This window comes from Amaranthus tricolor, chromosome 1 (assembly GCF_026212465.1).
Source record: "Amaranthus tricolor cultivar Red isolate AtriRed21 chromosome 1, ASM2621246v1, whole genome shotgun sequence".
Classification (NCBI taxonomy): Eukaryota; Viridiplantae; Streptophyta; class Magnoliopsida; order Caryophyllales; family Amaranthaceae; genus Amaranthus; species Amaranthus tricolor.
The window spans coordinates 14,094,377-14,118,619 of record NC_080047.1 but is presented as its reverse complement, the minus strand read 5'-3'; the positions used below and the strand labels follow the sequence as shown (position 1 = coordinate 14,118,619).

The following is a 24,243-nucleotide window of genomic DNA, read 5'->3' as shown; positions in this document are numbered from 1 at the left end:
ACAAGGACATCTAATCTCAGAACTCATGCTTTGTGAACGAGCAAAATCTAAAAACTCTTCCAACCCTCTCATAAATCTTAAACTAAACTTTCCATTTTTTTGTCGGTTGTACATCCAACTTCTTTCTTGCCTACAACTCATTTTTAACACCTAAATATAATATAATAACATAATTATTCATGATGTAATTACCAATAAAGTAAGTTAATGACAAAAACAATATATGACAATAACAATATATGACAATAATAATATAATTATTGTAATAAATACTACTAAAGCAAACTAATGTCAATAAAAACAAAATATAAAATAATAAAAAATATAAAAACTCAAGAAAATAACAATAGAAATTAAATAATAAAATTAAATCAAGTACATATAAAACTCAAGTAAATAACAAAGTAAATAAAATATGTACTAATTCAACAATAAAATTAAATCAAATTATATATACTAAAAACTAAAATTAAATCAAGTAAATAACAAAGTAAATAAAAATAAAATAACGATAGAAACTAAAAATAAATAATAAAAATAAATAAAACTAAATCATATAAAAAAAAAACAAAAAACTCACTAACCTCTTCAAGTTTTTTAGCTTCCAATTATATATACTACGATATAACAATCGGATTATTTATAGATACAATGGCCAACGAACGGACACCGCGGAATTCAAATTCATAAAAATGGCGACCAACCGGCTACCAAATAAACTGTCGCCTACTATTTGAAAAATGGACCGTCAAAAACAAAAAGGAAAATTCAATATGGCGACCGCAGAGCGACTACAGCACCCGTCGCCTAGTAACAGGGAAATTTAAAATAAAAAAATAATAATACATGGCGACGACTGGGCGACAAAGATCCCGTCGCCCAGTTACTTTTGACTTTGGCGACCAATTTTTTCCTCGCCATTTCGTCGTCAGTTTGCTTTTTGCGTTGGCGACCACTATTCTTCTCGCCGTGTCGTCGCCAATGGGCGACCAACACTTCCCCTCGCCAATTTTCCATCGCTAATTCATGAGTTTTTGTAGTGGAGCTAGCTTTTTATCAGGAGGACGAAGCTCGCAATAAGCAGGTTTGGGTCTTAGAAGCATTAATAATCTATGAATAATTGATGTTTTATATAATCTTCAATCTCTATCGTTGTCGATAAAGTATCTTATATATCTGAGATTTTTGAACCTTTGCATATAAACATTCCTAAGCTTTAGTAGTTTTTTGTTAAGGAAATGAACTCCAGCCCTGAGTCCATGAATCTCCCAGAGGTTGTATATGTCATATTCTTGTTTTCATCCTTGAGTGGATATTCAATTTCGTTTATAAGCTTAGTATAGTGCAAAATCTCGGATGTGGTCATGGCTGCGGTAACGATCGTGAAACCACTTTTATATTCAATGTGGATGGCTTTGCGGGTCTTGCCGCCTATATTGTGGCTACCATAACTAGTAGCTCAAAAACCTTAACATGCGGTCTCAATGCAATTCTACAGCCGATATTTTGCACTATACCTGACACTTGCATCTTAACCATTAGACTTGTAGTCTCCGAGAGCATTGGGCCCTCGAAACACTTTTTTCTATATTTCTGCATGGGGCTCACTTCATATTTGCATTTTATTCTGTTAGCTGTTAAGCATTAAGATTTTGTCGCACAGATTCAAGAATCTATTACCCAGGTCCTTATAAAACAATCGGAAGCACTTGGCAAGAAGCGTCCTGCAAACAAGGACACGGCAGGCCCATCACAACAGTCTCAAAGTTCTTACCCAAGGAGGAAGAGGAGGAGAAGAAATAGTTCTATTGAATATCAAGACTATGACGACAATGATGATGCACATGATAGTGACAAACAATTTGTTCCAGATGAACATCACAGAGAAATCAAGCCAAGGAAGGCGAGAAATAGGGGTACTGTTGGAGGTTCGCATAGTCCATCAACACCACATTTAAGTGGGGGATTTTTTGACAATAATGTACAACCAAGTAAGGAAGAACAAGGTTTATCTCCTGTGTTGACTAGTGGAACTAAAAGGCTTTCGTGGGGTAGGGGTGGTGCCCGCAGTAACAATAGGCATGGCAAGGTATAGGATGTCACGATTAAAAATGCCCAACGTATCCGCTTAGCCAAGTTAGTTGACTTTCTCCACAACATGGAGGAAAATGGTGATGAGGTATGCGATCTGGCGAGTTATTTAAATATTTTACTGTGGTTTGTCATGTTAGCTTTGATTCATGGCACATTTTAATCGGTTAAACTGCTATTTAAAAGATTCAGTTGCCACTAAACCTTTTGCTACTTTTCATTTGAGGTTGATCTCACGCTTGTTTCTTTGAAAAAGACTAGTGAGGCTGCTGGTTATGTTTATCCATTGGGTGTCAATTTTACTTTGTTTTTAGACTTAGAAGACCACTGAAACGTATATTTTTTCAGAACATAAAGCAGAATTCTGTTTCATTTGTGTTTTTCCATGAAGAATGGTTATGCATTTCAAAATTCTATGATCAATTTACAACATTACTAACGATACCAGCATAGTAGTGGGAATGTGTGCATACACAAATTTTGAGTCAAAGTAAATAAGGCAGGAAAAGGGACAGGACAGAATCTGTATCTATAGCTTTTTTGAAAATAAATCAAGTCCTCTGATTCCTTTTAACCTGGATTTGAGTGATGTTGTATGTACATCAACTTAAGTTTGAAGGTTTTGATTGAAAGTATTCAACTTAGAGCAGAGAAGCTTGTTGATGTGCTTGTTGACTACTTGTTACTATATCGAAATGAATGGTGAAAAAGAATTCACGTGGACGATAATTGAAACTAATCTATTTGTTCTTGTAGGACCCTAATCTTTTGTGATTAAGGCTTTGATGTTGTTGTATGAGATTCTCTGAGAGAACTTTTGCCTTGTGATATTTCCATCTTATGGCTTTGATCCATTTCATTGTTTCGTTTTGGGTGTTGAAATATGCAGTTTGCAGCTTTGCAAATGGCATCAAAAGAGGAAAAGTGGGGTTGCAAGATGTCAATGATTCCCACAACCATAACTCAGTTCTCCAACCATGTAACGATAAACAGTCTCAAGTTGTTGATTTGTTACAAGTCGAATTGCATAGATTGAACAGACAAGATGCTGCTCCAGGGGTTGCTGTAGCCAGCACCTGCATTTCAAATGGCGAACGCTTGGTAAGCATACATGCTATATAATTTGCGTACTTCTACATCTCAATCGATTACATTGTATAAATATGTACAAAGCATAACTCCAGCGTTTCTGCCATGTTCGTTAGATTCTATCTTACCCACGAAAGGAAGCCATGTAAAGTATAATTGCTCTTCCTATGAGTGGACTCACGGCCAAGAGCTTCACCATACAGGCAAGAACAAGTGAGTTCTAAATGCCATGCCCTGGAATCTGGATATATTGTTAACCAACCGGAAGAGATACGCCAATTCGAGATACCACATACGTGAAGAATGCCTGTAGTTTTACAGATCCTTTCTTTTACACTATAGTTTAAGTGATCCTTTACAAATTACAATTCTTTTCATACTGCCGATTTATGTAAATAGACTGGTATATTAGGATAAATTAATACCCCTCTTTAGGAATGGGCATAAGTTGATTATAGATGCAGGCAAATAATTTGTGTTTATTAAGAAACAGTTCCTAATTTTCTTTCCTATCATATTATCATACAATCATACAAATTTTATTGGAACGGTTTGGTCCGGTCTAGTCTGGTGTCTTGATTGGTCTGGTTTGGTCTGATTTTTCTGTCAAACCATATCAAATCGGATCGTGTGCAGCCCTATATTGAAAAATTCTAAAGGGCAAGTTTATAAATGATGTACATTTGTCATAATGCTATTGCTTTTAAAATTATATACTACTAGATAATCTCCGTGTGATGCATGGTTTTTTTTCATTTTGATGTAAAAAACAAATAAATTGAATAAATCCGGCATAATATTACATTAATATAGATTATTTCTTAACACACATTTTATTACATTCATGAAAAATGAAATTAAAACTTTTTTTTATAGTTATCATTATAATAATGATGAAGCAGTGGCCATTGTAAATTGTATTTATAATATAATTGTATTTTAGTGTAAGTTTTTTTTAAGTATATTTAAAAATAATATAATTATTTGTAAATGAATAAATGTTTTTTCAAATAAATATAGATCAATGGTGCTTTGTAAATTAAATATCAAAGATAATAATTTGTGCATCTTATTACATACTAGTACTATTTATTACAATGTTTTCAAATTTAATAGTATATGTTATAATCCCAACTAAAGTTTTTAATGATGGTCAAATTAATCATCTTATAATCATCCTTAACATTTAAGATTCTTATAGTTATTGTTATTCAATGACGTTATCTTTTCTTAAAGGAGGGAAAAAATCTTATGAGAAGATGACAACTCATTAATTTTTTGAGTTGCTTAATTATGTTAGATGTGTTTTGTTTTAATATATTGTATAGATGTGTCAAAACTAAAATAACAAGATGGACAAGGATTGATTCTTAGGAGACTAGCCGTGAATTATTTTGTAGCAAAGAAAAAGCTTGAGAAGAGAGCATAGGTAGATGGAAGATGAACAATTAACAAAGGAAATGAAAAACTGCTATAAAGAAAACGTGGGTAATAAATAATTTGTCTTTCAATAAACAATTTTTATTTATTTAAACAAAATTTCTGTTTCTTTAAAGAAAGCTAATTGGGACCATTTTTCATGAGAATTTGTGTCAATTCAAATCTTTTTAAAGAACTTACCTAGCAATGTATGAGAAAATTTGAGAAAAATAAGTAAATTAATATAAGAAATTCAAAAAAAAGTAACTTTAAACTTAATTCTCAAGATAAGCATTTTTTGTCCAGAGCACAAGTTCGGGGTTGTTCGCTGTTATTAACAACGAATAAAGAAGCTTTATTAAAAAAGTCAAGCATTTTACCATTTTTGACTAAACATCTTTATTCGCTCTTATCAACAGCCAACAATTACGAGGCTAATTGTTATTTTCTTGTTCCAATTTTAATTGCTATTTTTTTTTGGGCCATGTCAATTTTACAAGGCTTATTTTAAGGCTTTTAATTATTAAAAAGCTACGATTATCAACTTTCTATAATTGAATAATGCTGTGACATTAATTTCTTTCATTTTATAATTTGATATTATATTAAGATTATAATGTTGTATTGTGTGTGGTTGCTTGGTGCTTTGTGCTGGTGTGCAGAGTTCGGTCTTGCTTAGCATAGCCTCAAGTGTGTGGTGCAGGTGCAGGTGCTGGTGAAAGTTAATGCAATGTCAAGTATGTTGTTGTTCAATATCCTTGTGTCAAGTCTTCTCTACATTAAAAAGATGCCTTTTCATCAGAATAGTGATAAGAAGCATTAGTATTCTGTTATTATAGTTGTTCCTTGTATGTGTATTTAGAAGTTTGTATTAGGTTGTTATAAAGGTTGTTAGGTTCTTGTAACAACCCTTCTTTTGTCTTTTTCCTTTTCTTGTTTTGTCTTGTAAACTATATATACATAGCTTCCTTTTGTAAAAATCTTAGTTATGTGATAATAAAAAATCTTTCTGTTTTCTCTCTCTTTGTTCTTCTTTTGTTTCCTGAGAGTTTTATTGCGAGTGAAACATTCAAATCCATAAAAAGACAGTAGTGTGCAAATGTCTTCATAGAAAGCAGTCATTTGGTAATCATTAAGGTACACAGTCACATACACCTGTGTCAAACAATCAGATATATACATGCTTGACACTAACAGTTTGTGCAACTTAACAACATATTTAGCGTAAGTACTAATGGTTACCAAGAGGAAGAAGAAACAGAACAAAGTCTGGCCTTGCAAATGATTTAGTTCTGCATTTGGTGAAAATTTCACATTTGTTTGATGATGATTAGATGATATCTTCTACAATACATTCTTTATTTAGTCGAGTTTGAAAGTTTGATATTTGTTTTAGTCAAGTTTGAAGTAATCTTATGTTTCTAGCTTTTTTATTTCTTATTTTAATTTCACATTTTTAGTGATTCTTGTGTTTCTATCTTTTTGATTTCTCATTTTAATTTCACATTTTAATTTTTTGATTCTTGTGTTTATAATTTCACATTTTAGTGATTCTTGTGCTTCTAACTTTTCGATTTCTCATTTTCAGTTCTTACATGATAAGCTTCATTTTGCATGCAGTCTTATCAAAACAAGGTTATTTTGTAAATGTACTTTTGATTATGTTATATAAGTTTATGTTTGGATTTGCAGCTCTATGCTTTTTAATTAGGTACAATGAAGTGTTGTAACTCACTAAGAGTTTCTGATTGATGATTGTGTGTACAGAATCTGTTGCATTACTCAATTTCTATATTTTTTTAAATTTATTATTTTTAAAACCAAACATTGTCTATTAACAGTTTTCATTTTAGTTTATCTAAACAAAATGTGAATGAAACCAGAAAATGAAATGTAAACTAATGAAACCCAAACTCTAAAGTTTTTTGGTGAGATTGCAGCTATGATAATGTGATTGAATCCCAGAAATGCGGTTTACCGCATGCTCATTTCTTAATTATTTTAAAGCATGGGTCAAAGATTAGGCAGCCAAAACAATTTGATAAGTTTGTTTGTGATGAGATTCCATTACTGTCCGAGCCATATCTTCGTGGCCTTATGTTGTATCATATGATGAATGGCCCTTGTGGTTCATTTAAGCCAGAGAATCCTTGTATGGTGAAGTACAGTGGTAAACGCGTATGTAGAAACCGATTAAGAATTAAAATTTTGTATTCAACTGAAAATTAAATGTTGTATTCAGCTTAGAAGAAATATAATGAAATAGAAAATGAGATGAGGAATGTAGTGGAGAATGAACATAAGAGATAGAAAATGAGAGGGAGTGTTAAAAGGAAGTTTGCATAAACTAATTTTTATAGCTTGAAGTTATATTATGTGGAACTTCTCAAAGTAAACCGTGCGCTTGCAGTTATTAAAATTTGCACCTATCAAGTTTTTGGCGCCGTTGCTGGGGAGGCGACGCATAATCCTTTTGTTTTGTTGATTGATCTACTTTACACTTGCTTGTTGTCCCCTATCCTAGACCCCTTTGTGTTTAAGTTCTTTGAATGCATAGAAGAGCTCGATCTCTAGAGCAATACGACCTAGAGATCGAAGCTACTGCCCGTAGACTGAATGCCGAACGCCTAAGGCGGTTAAGGCGACAACAAGACCAAATGGCCAACAATGCTAACCGATCCTTTGGCCAACTGGGTGCGCCCACGCTCACCCAAACTTCCATTCCATGTATCGTCAAATCCGATTTCGGTACATAACGATTATTCATATTAACTTTTCATAATTTTTAATTATTAACAATTAGAGATATTAACGATTGAATAAGTGAATTGGATAAAGTGTATAAAGCAAATGAGACATTAGTAATGAATTGAAGGAAGTATTATTATGGGGTCAACGAGCCCTAATCTGATGGGCCTAGTCAAAAGGCCCAAAACCCCTAGAAGTCAGTCAAGATATCAAGAGAGCCCACCTTAAGGGTGAAATTACCAAAATACCCCTGGAACAATCAACTCATGTCATTTATTGCCATATAAATACCCTTATTTATTACCATTTAAGGTATGTCTTTTTCTCACCAAAAACTCCCTCTCTCTCAACTACTAACATTTATTTCTTGTTCCACATTTCCGACCACTGACTAGAGCGTCGGAGAGGCTTTTCGGGAAGCAACCCCCGAATAAGTGACTCTCTGTTCATTTTGCAGGTCAATAGCCGAACCCAATTTGAGTATTCGGACTCTTCAGCAGCAGGATCCATTTTACAAAGGGTCTCTTCCTTCTCACGTTAAGTTGACCAATTTCTTTGCATAAACAAATATTCATAATTCATGATTGCAACATTTTTTTAGTTGCAAAATAATAATAACCAAACATTACAAAACATTTATTAAAGTATATTTTTAAAGACACTTAAAAAAAAGAGTATATTTTTAAAGAAAAGAAAAAAAACTGTCATCAATTAAACTTCAAAAACTTATTGAAAATTTGCTATTATCAGAAAGCTACTTCTCGATCTTCTCGGTTGTTCTCCTTTCATCCTCTGCACCGTTCTTCTCCTCTTCCCCTCTCCGACCACCGTCAGTCATCTGCCGGTGTGAGTCCAATCATGATCAACCGTCTACCGCTGTATGTACTTTTATTTCTCTGTTTCTCGATCTATCTGAAATACAAGAATTAGTATGGATTTTATAGTTTCTTCCATCGGTTTCTTCAATCTGTTTCTTCAATTGAATTTGGGATTTAGATATTGATGATGATTATGAATTGTTTCGTCAATTTGTTTATAACAAGTACAACTTAGGGTTTACAAAAAATGATGATGCCCTTTCAATAAGCATTTTCCCCTGTCGCTATCAACAACCTCAATTCGTCAAATCTTCGTCCAAATTTACATTCCCTTAACATAAGAGTGAGTTGTTTGGTGTAGGTTGTGTTTATATGCTTAGTTATTGTTTGGGGTTGTTTTAACCAATTTCTAAACGAGATAAGCTTGTATCTTAAAAGATTAGGGTGTTTATTCTTGATCTTAATTTAGTGATTGTTAAAAAAAAAACTCATATATGACAAGAGGCTTTACGATGCACTTTGTTTGTCCATTACCATTTCTCCACTCTGTTATATGTTCCTTTGGCTACTTAGGATTTACATTATTTTGCACTCCCTTTATGTTCCACTTTGTCCCCCAGAGATGTAACCCAATTGATACATCCCGAGGACGAGGAGGATCACATTGAAGGGCATCGTGATCAAACTCTTAGAGGTGCTCAAAGATTATTGGAGCACTACAACAGTGGAAAGGTGATTATAGCCTTGTTTTTTCCCCCTAGAAGTCCTTGTTTTTTCCGCTTTTAGTCTTCTATTGTTTGTGTTTTTGTTGTCTTTTGTTAACCATGCATAATTTACAGGGTACCAACTATGAGCTTGTAGAAGCGTTGAGAAGTGGTGCCATAATGATGCCTGATGGTATTGCGCTCCATTGCAATTTCACAGCTAAACCAGCCAATCAGGATTCCGGTTCTTCCATTAAGCTCTTCTTTGGCGAGATGCTCATTGGTCCAGACGATGTTGATAAAGTCACTTATTGTGATATATTAAATGGTGGAGTTTCTTTTCTCTTTAAGAAAATGATTAAGAGAACAAATTGTTTGACTTCTTATTCTTCACTCAACAAGAATCATAATATATATCTATTTATAATTGGAATGAAATGGTCCGAGTTATTCCACATACGACCTTTTTTATCGTCATTAATTGTGAATAATTTCTAATGTCCGTAGGTAAATCTCATGGCTCCAAGGATTGCGGAGAAAACGCCGACATTAAGCATCCCCCTGCTGAACTTTTAACGCGCAGTTATTATGATGTTTCCGATACTATACGTAATCGCTCACATACTCGCTTGGGTGGCAGTTCAGTCATTTGTTTTACTTATTTAATGTTACGTTGATTTTGATCTTGAATTTTTGGTTGAATTCTCAGGTGAGATGTCGCCAAAGAGATGTGCAACTGTGCCTCTTAATTCTGCAAAGAAGCAAAAAACTTTGGAATATGGGTAATGATGTTATAAAAACAAGTTAAATGGAATTTTATTGCTTTTTGTATTTTTTTCTTTTAGTAAATCAATTGTGGAGCAAGGTTACGTAAGGGATGACCTCAAATATTCTCAATATTTAATTTATGTTACCTATGATGTTTCATGAAATTATTATTGTGGATTTGTTGTTTTCTTTCTGTCTCAATTACTTGCTATCACATTTTTGCTTTATGACTTTTGGCTTCTTAGTAGTTCAAATTTGGACAATGAATTCGAGTTTGATGCAATGGAATATCCTCAATCTCCGGTTTGTCCTCCCTACGAGTAAGCTTCATCATCACTTCTATTGTCATGCTTTCAGTAGTCTCCACAAAGTGTGGTTACCTGTTTTATTGACAATAATCTAGTTTATCATGGACTGATTGATATGCATAAGTTGTAGCTTCATGTTTTCTGGCTAGATTGATTAATGTGCACAATGCATCTAGAGTTCAAATTTGGACAATGAATTCGAGTTTGATGCAATGGAATATGTTGGAATCTTTGTTTTCATAACGACATTTTTTTTTGCTGCACTAATTAATCTCGTTGCTGTTCCACTTTTCCCTATGGTTCATCAATCAATTTTATCACCCAAATTTGACATAGATTTTTGTCTTTTTTCCGATTGTTCATTTTATATAACATGTTGTGTATTCTGCCCTTGCGTTTATTTTTCTTATATTAATGTAATTTAGCTTTACCTAACTATGACACTTACATTCTCTTCAGCCGTGGACTAAATTAAGATTACACTCTTAGTCCTTTGCAATTATGCATGATATTACTTGTATGAGACTTTTGGAATGCTTTTGATGCTCATTGTTGTCCCTTGCCATTTCTCCTCTGTGTCGTATGTTCCTATGGCTGGAAAGGATTTACATAATTTTGCTTTTCCTTTCTACTCCTCGGCATTCTTGTTCTCCTCTATAGATAACCCTTGCAGAGATAAGGCTTATGTCTATGAAATAAATTCTTGTTATGGAAACCCATGTTTTCTGATTACTGTTTTGCACTCAAAACTCATTTCATGATCAAGGTATCCCGAGGACGAGGAGGATCACATTGAAGGGCATCGTCGTCAAACTCTTAGAGGTGCTCAAAGATTATTGGAGCACTACAACAATGAAAAGGTGATTATAGCCTTGTTTTTTCCCCCCTAAAAGTCCTTGTTTTTTCTGCTTTTAGTCTTCTATTGTTTGTGTTTTTGTTGTCTTTTGTTAACCATGCATAATTTACAGGGTACCAACTATGAGCTTGTAGAAGCGGTGACAAGTGGTGCCATAATGAAGCCTGATGGTATTGCGCTCCATTGCAATTTCACAGCTAAACCAGCCAATCAGGATTCCGATTCTTCCATTAAGCTCTTCTTTGGCGAGATGCTCATTGGTCCAAACGATTTTCATATAGTCACTTATTGTGATATATTAAATGGTGGAGTTTCTTTTCTCTTTAAGAAAATGATTAAGAGAACAAATTGTTTGACTTCTTATTCTTCACTCAACAAGAATCATAATATATATCTATTTATAATTGGAATGAAATGGTCCGAGTTATTCCACATACGACCTTTTTTATCGTCATTAATTGTGAATAATTTCTAATGTCCGTAGGTAAATCTCATGGCTGCAAGGATTGCGGAGAAAACGCCGACATTAAGCATCCCCCTGCTGAACTTTTAACGCGCAGTTATTATGATGTTTCCGATACTATACGTAATCGCTCACATACTCGTTTGGGTGGCAGTTCAGTCATTTGTTTTACTTATTTAATGTTACATTGATTTTGATCTTGAATTTTTGGTTGAATTCTCAGGTGAGATGTCGCCAAAGAGATGTGCAACTGTGCCTATTAATTCTGCGAAGAAGGAAAAAACTTTGGAATATGGGTAATGATGTTATAAAAACAAGTTAAATGGAATTTTATTGCTTTTTGTATTTTTTTCTTTTAGTAAATCAATTGTGGAGCAAGGTTACGTAAGGGATGACCTCAAATATTCTCAATATTTGATTTATGTTACCTATGATGTTTCATGAAATTATTATTGTGGATTAGTTGTTTTCTTTCTGTCTCAATTACTTGCTATCACAATTTTGCTTTATGACTTTTGGCTTCTTAGTAGTTCAAATTTGGACAATGAATTCGAGTTTGATGCAATGGAATATCCTCAATCTCCGGTTTGTCCTCCCTACGAGTAAGCTTCATCATCACTTCTATTGTCATGCTTTCAGTAGTCTCCACAAAGTGTGGTTACCTGTTTTATTGACAATAATCTAGTTTATCATGGACTGATTGATGTGCATAAGTTGTAGCTTCATGTTTTCTGGCTAGATTGATTAATGTGCACAATGCATCTAGAGTTCAAATTTGGACAATGAATTCGAGTTTGATGCAATGGAATATGTTGGAATCTCTGTTTTCATAACGACATTTTTTTTTTGCTGCACTAATTAATCTCGTTGCTGTTCCACTTTTCCCTATGGTTCATCAATCAATTTTATCACCCAAATTTGACATAGATTTTTGTCTTTTTTCCAATTGTTCATTTTATATAACATGTTGTGTATTCTGCCCTTGCGTTTATTTTTCTTATATTAATGTAATTTAGCTTTACCTAACTATGGCACTTACATTCTCTTCAGCCGTGGACTAAATTAAGATTACACTCTTAGTCCTTTGCAATTATGCATGATATTACTTGTATGAGACTTTTGGAATGCTTTTGATGCTCATTGTTGTCCCTTGCCATTTCTCCTCTGTGTCGTATGTTCCTATGGCTGGAAAGGATTTACATAATTTTGCTTTTCCTTTCTACTCCTCGGCATTCTTGTTCTCCTCTATAGATAACCCTTGTAGAGATAAGGCTTATGTCTATGAAATAAATTCTTGTTATGGAAACCCATGTTTTCTGATTACTGTTTTGCACTCAAAACTCATTTCATGATCAAGGTATCCCGAGGACGAGGAGTATCACATTGAAGGGCATCGTCGTCAAACTCTTAGAGGTGCTCAAAGATTATTGGAGCACTACAACAATGAAAAGGTGATTATAGCCTTGTTTTTTCCCCCCTAGAAGTCCTTGTTTTTTCTGCTTTTAGTCTTCTATTGTTTGTGTTTTTGTTGTCTTTTGTTAACCATGCATAATTTACAGGGTACCAACTATGAGCTTGTAGAAGCGTTGACAAGTGGTGCCATAATGAAGCCTGATGGTATTGCGCTCCATTGCAATTTCACAGCTAAACCAGCCAATCAGGATTCCGATTCTTCCATTAAGCTCTTCTTTGGCGAGATGCTCATTGGTCCAAACGATGTTCATATAGTCACTTATTGTGATATATTAAATGGTGGAGTTTCTTTTCTCTTTAAGAAAATGATTAAGCGAACAAATTGTTTGACTTCTTATTCTTCACTCAACAAGAATCATAATATATATCTATTTATAATTGGAATGAAATGGTCCGAGTTATTCCACATACGACCTTTTTTATCGTCATTAATTGTGAATAATTTCTAATGTCCGTAGGTAAATCTCATGGCTGCAAGGAGTGCGGAGAAAACGCCGACATTAAGCATCCCCCTGCTGAACTTTTAACGCGCAGTTATGATGATGTTTCCGATACTATACGTAATCGCTCACATACTCACTTGGGTGGCAGTTGAGTCATTTGTTTTACTTATTTAATGTTACGTTGATTTTGATCTTGAATTTTTGGTTGAATTCTCAGCTGAGATGTCGCCAAAGAGTGGTGGAGCTACGCCTATGGATTCAGTCAAGGAGAAAACTAGGAAAAATGGGTAATGATGTTATTTCACCTCCCCATTTCTTACTTTTGTTTTTGTTTTTCATGGTATTATAATATAATTATGTGTTTTGTATTTGGTCTTTTAGAAAATCAATTTTGGACCAAGGCTACGATACCAATGATTTGGGATATCCTCCATCTCCGGTTTACACGCCCTATTGGTAAGGATCATGTTTCACAAATAAATTATTGTGTAGAAGATTTTTTCTTCTGAATTTAATTACTTAAAATCTCATTCTTGTTTTATCAATGCACATGTCCATGAAAATTGACTCTATTAAGAAGTGGGAAATGATACACGTACATTAAGTGTATGTGGGGATTACCTACACGAACGAATCAATTTACTAGATTTATAATCTAGTAGAAGTATATAATTATTTTAAATTTTATAAAACCGTGTAGTACACGTGTATCTAACTAGTAGGCAATAAAACACGTGCATGTAGGAACCACAAACATCCTTTCTACCTCTTCATGTTTTTTGTTCTGCCTAGCTTTATTATCTAGTAGGTCTTATTTTTGTATTTGGTGAATTGGAATCCTTAGTGTGTTTTATGATACTTGCCGGAGTCTCTATGAGATTGATTGATTAATAAAGAATAAGTTGTACTACTAGACTTTTACTATTATGAAGTCTTATTTTTGTCAATGTCTGTAGACTGTAGGTAAATTCATGAGTCTGGACTTCTTTTGCGCAGCTACGCCATACAGACTACAGAGTGGTGCGTGATATTTTATATTGCATGGACTGATGATTTGACTATAATGTTTACAAACTCTGTGGAACATGTTTGTATTTTCTCAAGTGCTATATCAGAATTGAGAATACACTCCAAGTTAATTGTTTAAAACAAATGTGCAAAATATTTATTATTATTATTATTATTATTATTATTATTATTAGGCAAAATGTAAGGAATTTCAGAAACCAAAAACTTAAGGCTACTTAATACAAACAAACCCAACAAAGTAAAGAAACTTTTTTTTTCTCAAGTTGTGAACCCACACACACTCTGCACACGCTTTATTATGAGTGATTAGGAGTGTGCAATGGGCCTTCGGCCCTTAAAAAATGGGCTTTATATCGGGTGGGTTTTAAATGTGCCTTTTATTTTGAAAATGAATTGGGCTTTATATGGGCTTTAAATGGGCCTTTATTATTTTAAAATTTGCTTAGTTATGATACATTATTATTAATTATAATAGTTTATAATTTAATTATAATGGACAAGTGCAAATAATAAAATTATAGGACATTTATTTTGATTTAAATCGAAAGCGTAATACACATCTCTATAGATGAGTCCTTTCACTCCCAAGTCCAAACCTTCTAAGTGTTTACAAACACCAAAGCTTTACTGCTTGGAACATTGTTATAGAGTCGATATTCATGAATCGCAAACATCCAAATGAACAATTTAGTGCACAACAAAGAGTATGATCCAACAACTTCGAAGTTGCACGACACAAACCTAACAATACCAAGAAGATCGAGTACAATCCCGAATCATTAACTTCCATAAAAAATGGCGTCTAATAATTGAACATTAGAAACCCATTGCCTGGGCACTACAAAATGCCATCAAATCAAAAGCATTGTTCTACTTAACAAGGAAAATAAAAATAACATCTTCTGGCAAAAATTTTATTTGGTAAAAATGAACACATCAGGGTGAACTCAAATGCACCATTGATGCATTGAAATAAACGACACATTTACAAGAACAAGCCCTGATTGGAGATGTCATTAAAACGAAAGTGATTGGAAAATTAATAAAATTAGGATGACTGACCTTGTGAAGGTGATTAAACTCACTAAGTCAATAACAGAGAGTTGTTCAGTCAATGGAAGTTCTGAGGATAGAAAAACATAATCTTTTCCACTTTATGACCTTCTGAAGGACAGCATCATTACAGATCGTGGTAGCAAATGTTGTTGAATAAAGCCCCATTTATTGTAGTATCCTACAAATTATTTAACAACTGAAACTATCAAATCAACAATGATTGTCAAGATTAGAGAGGAATTATTAAAGAAAATCAATGAATCCATGAATATGATGCTTTATCAGCCTTAGTTTGCACCAAAATGAAAAAGGCATGAACAAATTGGTTACTCCAAATATCCTTCCACACCACAAACCAAAAAAACATAAACAATATGGAATGAAAAAATCACAAAATTATCCACTATCAGTTATTAATATCAAAGGATTATGCCAGTACTTAGCGTATTTAAACAAAACCATGAAAATTGTCGGCTTTCAAAGATCGTTATCTCATAGTTGTAGAACCTGAAAAATGAAAGTGCATGAGGATAGCCGATAGTATCACTTATTTCATCTGATTTTTTCTTTCTCCAAAAAATTTCCATACACCTGCATTTTTCTAAAACTAGTTGTGGGGTCAAGTGCTACGCATGCGGTCTCTCAAGTTACACTATTGAATTTTTCATAATGATTTTTTATTTCTGTTAACAATATTACGAATGCATATATAGGTAAAGAATGCAGGTGTGAAGAATGCAAGGGCTAAAGATGTATAGGTAATTGTACACAACAGTATCAATGTAGGGCATGAAAACGTATTGAAGGATTTATACACTTCTATTTTATATAATGCTATTTAATACACTTTCGTGTTACAACTGATGGGTGTTAGACGTCCATTGTTGATGGGTTGCTTGGCTTGTTGAATGGCTACTGTTTGGGCAGCTTTGTTGTCGAGGTTGTTTTACGATGTTGTTGGTTGGTCGAGTCGAGGTCTGCTACCGATGGAATACCGATAGTTGGAATGACGACTAAAATCAGCTTAAAAACTTATTGAAACAACGCAACAAGCAAAAACAACATTATTATAGCAATAGAACACTAAAAGATAGTAGCAATAACTTGGCAGGATTGATTAACTTATGCATAGTTGAATTTTACTGTTCTAGAAGAAATGTTACCTAACAATAGCCCACAGAAAAACAAATAGAGAAATTGAAACACGACATATATAAAATAAGTACAAATGAGACTTATTTATCCTTATTTAAAAGGTCAATTATTTGTATCCTTCTGGCTACTATCATCATGGTTAAAAAGGATTAATAAGTTAAAGTGCATCAGCCATATTCTACTCTACACATAATTCAAAGGTGATGTGAAAATCGAATGAAGTTAAATAAAGTGAGTTAACATAATTAAATGAAGCTCCAAAGCATTAACCACATCACTAAACAGAGTTTCTCAACGAACATTATGAAGCAATCACTCATTCTCAAAGTTGAATATGCTTTTCGAGTAATGTAATTCCTTTTAGTTTTAAGTAATTAATATCCTTTTCCTCTCATACTTCGTTAGTGCGATTTAAGAGAGAATATGACTAATATATAATGTAATGAGCTATTTTATCATTAGAGTCCACTAATAGCCATGTACCTTCTAAGAAAGACTCTAATTTGATCTAAAAGACTTTATCAGTTTTGGGACTGTTTTATCCTCAATCAAAGTTGGCACAATCAAGAGAACAACTGTTGTCATTTAGAGCGTATAATGGTCATGGGAAATGATAGCTCTAATTAAATCAAATAAATTAATTAAATAAATAATTAATTAGAAATATCCCAAGATTGCAAAAAGTTCCTGTTTTGGTATAAGTACAGGTCGCGGCTCGTGACTTTTGTCGCGGCCCGCTACTTTCGCGCTTGTTTTTGCAATGCTCGTTTTATTCGGTATTGTTGGTTATGCAATAACTACCTACGGTTAATATGGTTATATTAACTGAATATATTGGGATGTATTGATTTATGATCGACATTGATTCCTGAATCGATGTTGTGGTTCATGAAGTGACATATTACTTCATGAATGGTTGTATGCTCTTCTATAAATATAGAAGGCATGTGTAAGTTATTGGACACATGAGATTTACATGAGACATACATGTAACTTCTGAATTTCTTATCCTCTCTAACACTTTACATCGAGAACTTGTAATCCTCGTTTGTAATTTTCCGTATCTTCTTCCATTTAAGTTTCTCTTACATCATTCTAAATTCCATGTGCTGGGATTTTAGTTTGATTCTTTGAATCTCAGAACATATTTCCGGTTTATTTCCAAGCACCGTAGTAGGGAGGAAATGATATTTTAGGAAAAAGCATCTCGCCTAGAATTAATATCAAGTTCAAACAAAATCTTCTTGTTACTAGTGTGCTTACGGTTTATTAACTCGTTTCCCTGAGTTCGACACATATAGCTACAAGTACCCCATGTGCTTACGGTTAATTAAAATTTGCACATCATCACACTTACTAGTGTGGCTGATTTAATCACTTTCATATTTTTAATTGTGCTTTAACTACGCTTATTGGTGTGGCTGAGTTGATTATATATTTTTCTAATTGTCCTTTAGCCACGCTTATTAGTGTGGTTGAATATATAAAATTTTAACATTATTAAATTGATTTGTAGCCATGCTTATGAGTAGAGCTATTCAAATGTGACCCGACCCGAAAGTAAACCGACCCGAAAATGTGTTTCTTTTTTAGGTTTATCGAACCGACATAACCCGAACCGAAGTTGTACCCGAACCAGTACATAACCGAAAATGGGAAAATCGAACCCGAGCTGCGACCAATTTTTATAACTGACAAATAACCGTTAACTGATATTACCCGAATCTAATAGTGACCGACCCGAGTCATATCCGAACCTAATCATGCTCGAAACCGAACTCAATCCGGCTAAAACCGACTTAACCCGAAGGAATTTTTAATTGAACTACTGTAAACCTGAACCAATTTTTAACATAGAAGTATAATCGACTCATATTCAATCATCTTATTAGTTAATCTAATAAAATAATAGATATTTTAATAAATTAAATTTTATAAATACATGGCTTCATATATTAGAGTGAATAATTAATGGTCAATGTTTATTTAACTACTTTTAATCAAATTAGATGAAAACTGATAGTTATTTAATTTTAAATTACAGTCAAACAAGTAAAAGTAACAAAGTAATAATCACTAATTGATTTACATTTTAATTATATTGCTTTACGTAAAGGGAATCTCATCATCAATTAAAAAATGACTAACAACTTAATATGATATTAACTCGATCGATATTAATTAGTATTTCATAACCGAATTCTACTTGAAAAGTACCCTAACCCGATCTGTACCTGGTAAAACCGAACCAATTATTAACCGATGACAACCCGAGACCAATTGGCACTCAACTCGAACTTCAACTGACACCGAACCGATGCTAACCTGATAGCTTGAATAATCAATCTTCAACTGAACTGACTAATCGACCCGACCCGAGTGTGACCCGTCGTAACACGCATCCGAAAAATAACCGATTCGAAATCCAACCGAATCTAATTGCAAAAAAGTTTACCACACTTAAATGAGCATGCCGTGTAGGTACATGTAATATTTTTATAGTGTAAAATACTACAAAATCAAATTAGTTGTCGTTTTGTGATAAACCTGCAGCTGCTCTTCCCCCTCACTGCATATCACTTTGTTGGTTATTTTTGTTCACTGGCCGTAGAAAATAGTACGATCGTCTCCTTTTTTGTGTTGATTCTACATTTTTTTAATGGAAGTTGTAGTGCTACTATTCACTAGGATTGTTTTAAAGTAGTATTTGTTTAGTAATACAAAATCTGTTTGGTTTTGAATCTCCAGAATCCAACCTTTAAATATTTTACAGTGAGCCTTTTTCTTGATATTGAAGTATGTGCACTAAATTCCGACCTTGACTTAGGGTTGTGTTTACATTGTTATTGTATGTTGGTGCTTTTAGCTGTTTGTTTGGTTTTGGACGATGAGTAAAAAATGATATTATGCTTACATTGGTTGCTTGTGGAATGTGGATTTGTTGTCTTCCTTTGAGTTTGGATATGATCCTATTCACTACAAAAAAAGTTTTGATTGTTGATGTTTCTTTGTAATTCAAAATTTTGATTTCTATTTCTTTCATTTGCATTTTGAATCCTGTATTTCTGTGGCTATATGCAACTTGTTTTTGTTTTCTGTGGATATATGCATTTTGTTTTCTGTTTAGATTATAGCTTTAGGGGATGGTTATGGGGGTTGTTTGCGGAGGACAACAGGACCGTTTTGTGTTTAGCATCCTATGATGTGATTTAAATGCAGTTTTTTTTAGGTTAGTGATGGAGCTTCCTGTGATATGATTTAATCTGTAGTGATGATTCTTTTTTGTGCGCTATGGTGCATCAAGAGATAGAGAATGTCTGTTCATCTGTTTGTTATAGTCCTCATATAACAAACTTTAATGTGTTTCAACACCCTCTAATTTTGATGAAAATCTAATTTTAAGGAATGTCAAAAAAAAAAAAAAAAACAGAGTATTTCTAAAAGATTAATAATAATCTGTCAAAACTTCTTTAGGTTTTTCAACGGTCTTATCTATCAATGTCTCTGATTACTCACGATTTCCTTTCATTTTCATTTTGCAGTTACTCATCACATTCCCTAAACAAGGAATATGACCACTCTTGAGGTTGAGGGTGCTAGCTCGTCCAAACATCCTGCCCAACAACCTGAAGGTAATGTGTACCTATATAAAATAAAATTACTACTTTTTGTTATTCTTAATTAGTTTTTGTTCTATTAATGCCTTGGAGAAATATATTATTGTGCAAGATATTATAGTTTGAATTTCCCTCTACTCTTAAACTAATCAATTGCAATACTCAAAATTCCTCTTATCAACTTCTATATTAACTACACATCTTACTTTTTGCTCCCTTCTATTCACCCTACTTTTCCCATTTATTTTTGGGCACTATTCACTTATCACTCTTAATTTGTATTTTACTCTTAATCTATAAGTTAAAACATAATCATATGGGATCTTGTTTGATTCTTCTCAATACAAGGATTATTAATATCAACTTTTTATAATTTTTAATTAAGAATAATTTGAGATATTAAGGATTAAAATGTTGCCTCTGCAAGTGTGAAAAACAAAATGGGACAAATAGGGTAAATAAGAGGGAGTATTATTTGAAACGAGGGAATCATTTACTACTTTTGTACTATATTAAATTTGATTATGTTAGTAATTCACATAGATTTTATGTGTTGGATTTTCTTATATTTGGCTGGCTATAATATAAAAGTAGTAATTTTTTGGGATTGTTAATAGCCATTATACTTCAATATATAAAATAATTTAAGTGATGTTCTCATTTCTCCCAAAAACTGAAATAGGTGACCTCTATGAGGTATCGATGAATATGGTGCTCGAATGAGCATAACAATGCTCAAACGAGCACCTTACAAGTCCACCCATTGTTTGCCGATTTGCTCGAGTGAGCTATGGAGTAGCTCGAACTAGCACTGTGCTCTTCATCCCCTTTGCTTGTCTTGCTTGGCTCCATGTATTACAATCCCTTGGAGCCTCTTCTACTTTGTTGGCTAGCATGCCACACCTCCACTATTCCTCCTCTCTTAGCTTCTTTCAAAGCCTCATTTAAAGTGCCAAACTCCAAGTGTCCACAATCTTTTTCACATACATCATCACTCTACAATGTGTCTGACATAGTGTGTGCAATTAGGTGATCAAATTCATCCTCATCATCACAAGAGTTGTGACTTACTCCAATAAAAAATTCTCAAATAAATAAGATGGAAAAGTGGAAACAACAAATAAAAACAGAGGCATTAGTCATTTGTAAATAAAATTAGTACCTACCGGATTGTAGCAATTACCTCTTATTTGGTCATCATTAAGACATTAATCCTTATTATGAGAATTAATGATTCTTTACCTTTGTGGCATTTGAGCTATTATTGCGAAATCTTCAACAACTTGTTTCTTTCTGAGTTTATTACTCTTTATAGTTTGATTGATCAAATCCTTGTTTAATCCTTTCTAATCTCAAACTCCTATTATGAGTTACATGTTTTGTGGTTTATAGTTGTATGGTGGTCTATATTTGAGTGTTTTTCATTGTTTCATACACAATTAATTCATCTCTTTCTGTTTTATTACACAAATATTCCCATTTACTCTTAATTCTTCTTAATCCTTTTGATATAAGTGTCACTTAACAGTTAGATATATTCTTCTAAATACATTAATTTCTTGTAATGGTGTAGTCATCTTCACAATTCTTTGGTCATAATTATTTTACAACAAGAAGTTCAGTAGATGAAAAACAAATTGATTTATCAATATACACTTATGTTGCATCCAAGAATACAACCACATTTTGTTTTTGGAAGGGAAGTCAAGCAATTCACATTCTCTAGAGTCTAGACTTAATTGATTGTGATTGTTTTATTTAACTGTTGTGATGTACTCTAACTGTTGAGTTGAGCTCTTAAATTTTTGAATAGGAACTGGACTTAAATACAACTACATTTGGGAAAAATTTGTCAGTGAGGGTAATCAAATTGTTCAGCCAGCTCTTGATTCACTCCAAGGTATAATTCCTTTAATGCTCAGCCAGCTATTTTCATTAATATTTATTTATGGATATCTATCTCAGTTTCTTTCTAACACAAAAACAAGCTAAGCTTGTCCCTTTCTCTAAGGTTCACACAATTGAAGCATTCATCACTAAAATCAAAGTATTAAAAGAATTAAGGTATTTAGGGAATAATGTGAGTATTTATTAGAGCATAATCGAAAGTGAAATAAAGTTGGTGCAGCAATTATAGATCAAAACACAAGCTAATAAAAAACTGTGTCAAGGACATTAAGGTTAGGGCCAATGGAAAAAGAGCTTTTATATAGGTAGAAGTAGTAATTTAATTACTCATACTAGTACATTGAACAAAGAATTGAAGTAGGTAAACTAGCTATTCTATGAGTGACTAATAACTAGTACTAAAATAAGGGGATGCTTCCCTGTTACAATAAACCTTAAGCTATCTCTAAAATACAACTCTAGTCAACCATGGCTATATCAGCTCTCACATCTCTTTTTTAAGTCCCATATAAAAAAATACAAATATAAATAAAAGCTTTATAGTCATAATTTTTGTTAACAGATTTGTGCAGCTTTCCTGCTACAACAAGGCAAATAGAGTATGACATGCGTATTTGTTGGGCCAAGGCGGGGTATCACATTCGAGATGGACCTCTTTTTCTTCATAAAACTTGGTACAAACAACTTAAGTCAATGTTCCCCAATAAAATTGGATCTTGGAAGCCTTGGGATCTATTAGAACAAGCTTGTGGTTTAGAGGTTAAGAATCCCCATAGATCAATTAGGAGGGGGTGTCCCTTATGGAATGGTACTTATTATTGTCTAAACGAGATACATATAGTTGATGAAGGAGCCATTAATGTTGAATATATGAGGAAATTGTTCAAAAACAATCGTCCAGTAGTTGCGGTGATTGAAATTCGAGCTGACTACCCACGTTACACTGAGAGTCCTTACCTTGGGGTCAATGAAAATGGTCAATTGGAAGAGTTAATGTATCATCCTGATGGTAAGAGAGTCACACATGCTGTAGTTTTAGTTGGGGAGTGTGAAGTTGAAGAAGTAAACATCTACGGCATTGATAAGGGTATCTATTGGATCTATCAAAATGCCTTAGTAGAGGGACAAGGAGTTGGCACCTCAAGTTTTCTTCCAAATGGCATGAGTATATTGCATCCTCGGGTGGTGATAGAAGTGTATTTGGGTATATCATACCCACCAAATGTCCTCGCTCTTCCTGAACATGCTAAGAAAATACTTGATTTTCAAGTTAGGAAGGAGCATAAGTACAAGAATGATTCCAATGCTTTGAAGAACTACCAAAATTTGGAAGAAGAATTAAGATCAACAAAGGTTCAGCTAGAGGAATCAGACAAGAAACTTCGACACGAACAAATGCTCAATCATGCGTTGAAGAGGAACCATGAGAGACAAGTGGAGGCACTAAACACAGAAATAGCAAGATTGAAGAGAAAAGCTGGAGAAAGTTGAAATTGAAGGTAAATAACTTGTATGATCAGAAATACCTTTTTGAAAAAATGTAGTACTCATCTACTTGTGAGCACATTCACAACTAAAAAACTTGTTTGCATTTGGTCGTATATTTCCTGGTATATTCTATTTATACATGTGAAAGCATTAGGAGATATGTGACAACTGGCAACTATTTTTTTAGGTGTTTAATTTCTTGGAGTTAGTCTCCCATTGCCAACCATTTGTTTAGTTTTGATTTTTGATAACTAGATTATTTTTCATATTGCGTGGGATTGTTGCTTAATCATCTCCATGATATATATGTTTTGTTTGTTCTTTCATCAACGATTCTTTGAGCAGCTGATAAGTGCAATTATTTGTACATTCCTGACGAGTTCAGCCTTTGGTTTGTTACAGATTTGTATATGTTGATCTTCAGGCTATTCGTAAAGAAGTGCAATGCCCAATATGTCTTGGTATTTTCACTTTAATACAGTTGCATTTGTTGGTTTGATATTTGTTAACACGTACAAACAGGGATTTACTTCTGCATCAAAACCTTCTCATCACTCTCAAAATATTTCAATAATATGCTCTATGTTGAAGCTTGAACATTTTCTTAAATTCTGTTTTCTCAAATATATATATATATATATATATATATATATATATATATATATATATATATATATATATATATATATATATATATATATATATATATATATATATATATATATATATGCAGTCTTAGAAGTTAATAGTGATGAAAGTAAATCAATTACCAATAAACTAAATATTAATTGATACTAAAATTAAATAAAT

The 24,243-nt window shown here is 33.2% G+C and overlaps 2 protein-coding genes and 1 long non-coding RNA gene across 4 annotated transcripts; all 3 read left to right on the top strand.

Moving 5' to 3' along the window:
• Positions 1 to 1,077: 1,077 nt before the first annotated feature.
• LOC130804983 (uncharacterized) lies at positions 1,078 to 3,991 on the top strand. Its single transcript, XR_009040117.1, has 3 exons — positions 1,078 to 2,179; positions 2,981 to 3,192; positions 3,297 to 3,991. It is a non-coding gene; the product is annotated as an uncharacterized LOC130804983 (long non-coding RNA).
• Positions 3,992 to 7,964: 3,973 nt separating this feature from the next.
• LOC130804464 (uncharacterized) lies at positions 7,965 to 14,378 on the top strand. 2 transcript variants are annotated; one of them, XM_057668939.1, is made up of 17 exons: positions 7,965 to 8,225; positions 8,786 to 8,897; positions 9,005 to 9,197; positions 9,377 to 9,478; positions 9,579 to 9,651; positions 9,883 to 9,957; positions 10,712 to 10,805; positions 10,914 to 11,106; positions 11,286 to 11,387; positions 11,488 to 11,560; positions 11,792 to 11,866; positions 12,622 to 12,715; positions 12,824 to 13,016; positions 13,196 to 13,297; positions 13,398 to 13,467; positions 13,562 to 13,636; positions 14,137 to 14,378. In XM_057668939.1, coding segments are annotated over exons 1-17 (1,647 nt in total). In that variant the 5' UTR covers positions 7,965 to 8,205; the 3' UTR covers positions 14,138 to 14,378. The 2 variants fall into 2 exon arrangements, with proteins under 2 accessions (XP_057524922.1, XP_057524996.1); XM_057669013.1 differs by lacking the exon at positions 8,786 to 8,897 and having other exon boundaries at positions 8,019 to 8,225.
• A 7,045-nt stretch (positions 14,379 to 21,423) lies between these two features.
• LOC130804392 (uncharacterized) lies at positions 21,424 to 23,627 on the top strand. The gene is made up of 2 exons (XM_057668847.1): positions 21,424 to 21,937; positions 22,508 to 23,627. The coding sequence occupies exon 2, from the start codon at positions 22,552 to 22,554 to the stop codon at positions 23,434 to 23,436; it is 885 nt and encodes a 294-aa protein (XP_057524830.1). The 5' UTR covers positions 21,424 to 21,937; positions 22,508 to 22,551; the 3' UTR covers positions 23,437 to 23,627.
• Positions 23,628 to 24,243: the final 616 nt, after the last annotated feature.

Bases quoted from the DNA above. Each gene is read 5' to 3' on its own strand.
- LOC130804392 (XM_057668847.1), top strand. From the start codon at position 22,552: ATGCGTATTTGTTGGGCCAAGGCGGGGTATCACATTCGAGATGGACCT.
- LOC130804464 (XM_057668939.1), top strand. From the start codon at position 8,206: ATGATCAACCGTCTACCGCT. The intron at 10,806-10,913 runs GTGATTATAGCC...CATAATTTACAG, and splicing joins AGCACTACAACAATGAAAAG to GGTACCAACTATGAGCTTGT. The intron at 11,561-11,791 runs GTAATGATGTTA...TTGGCTTCTTAG, and splicing joins GAAAAAACTTTGGAATATGG to TAGTTCAAATTTGGACAATG.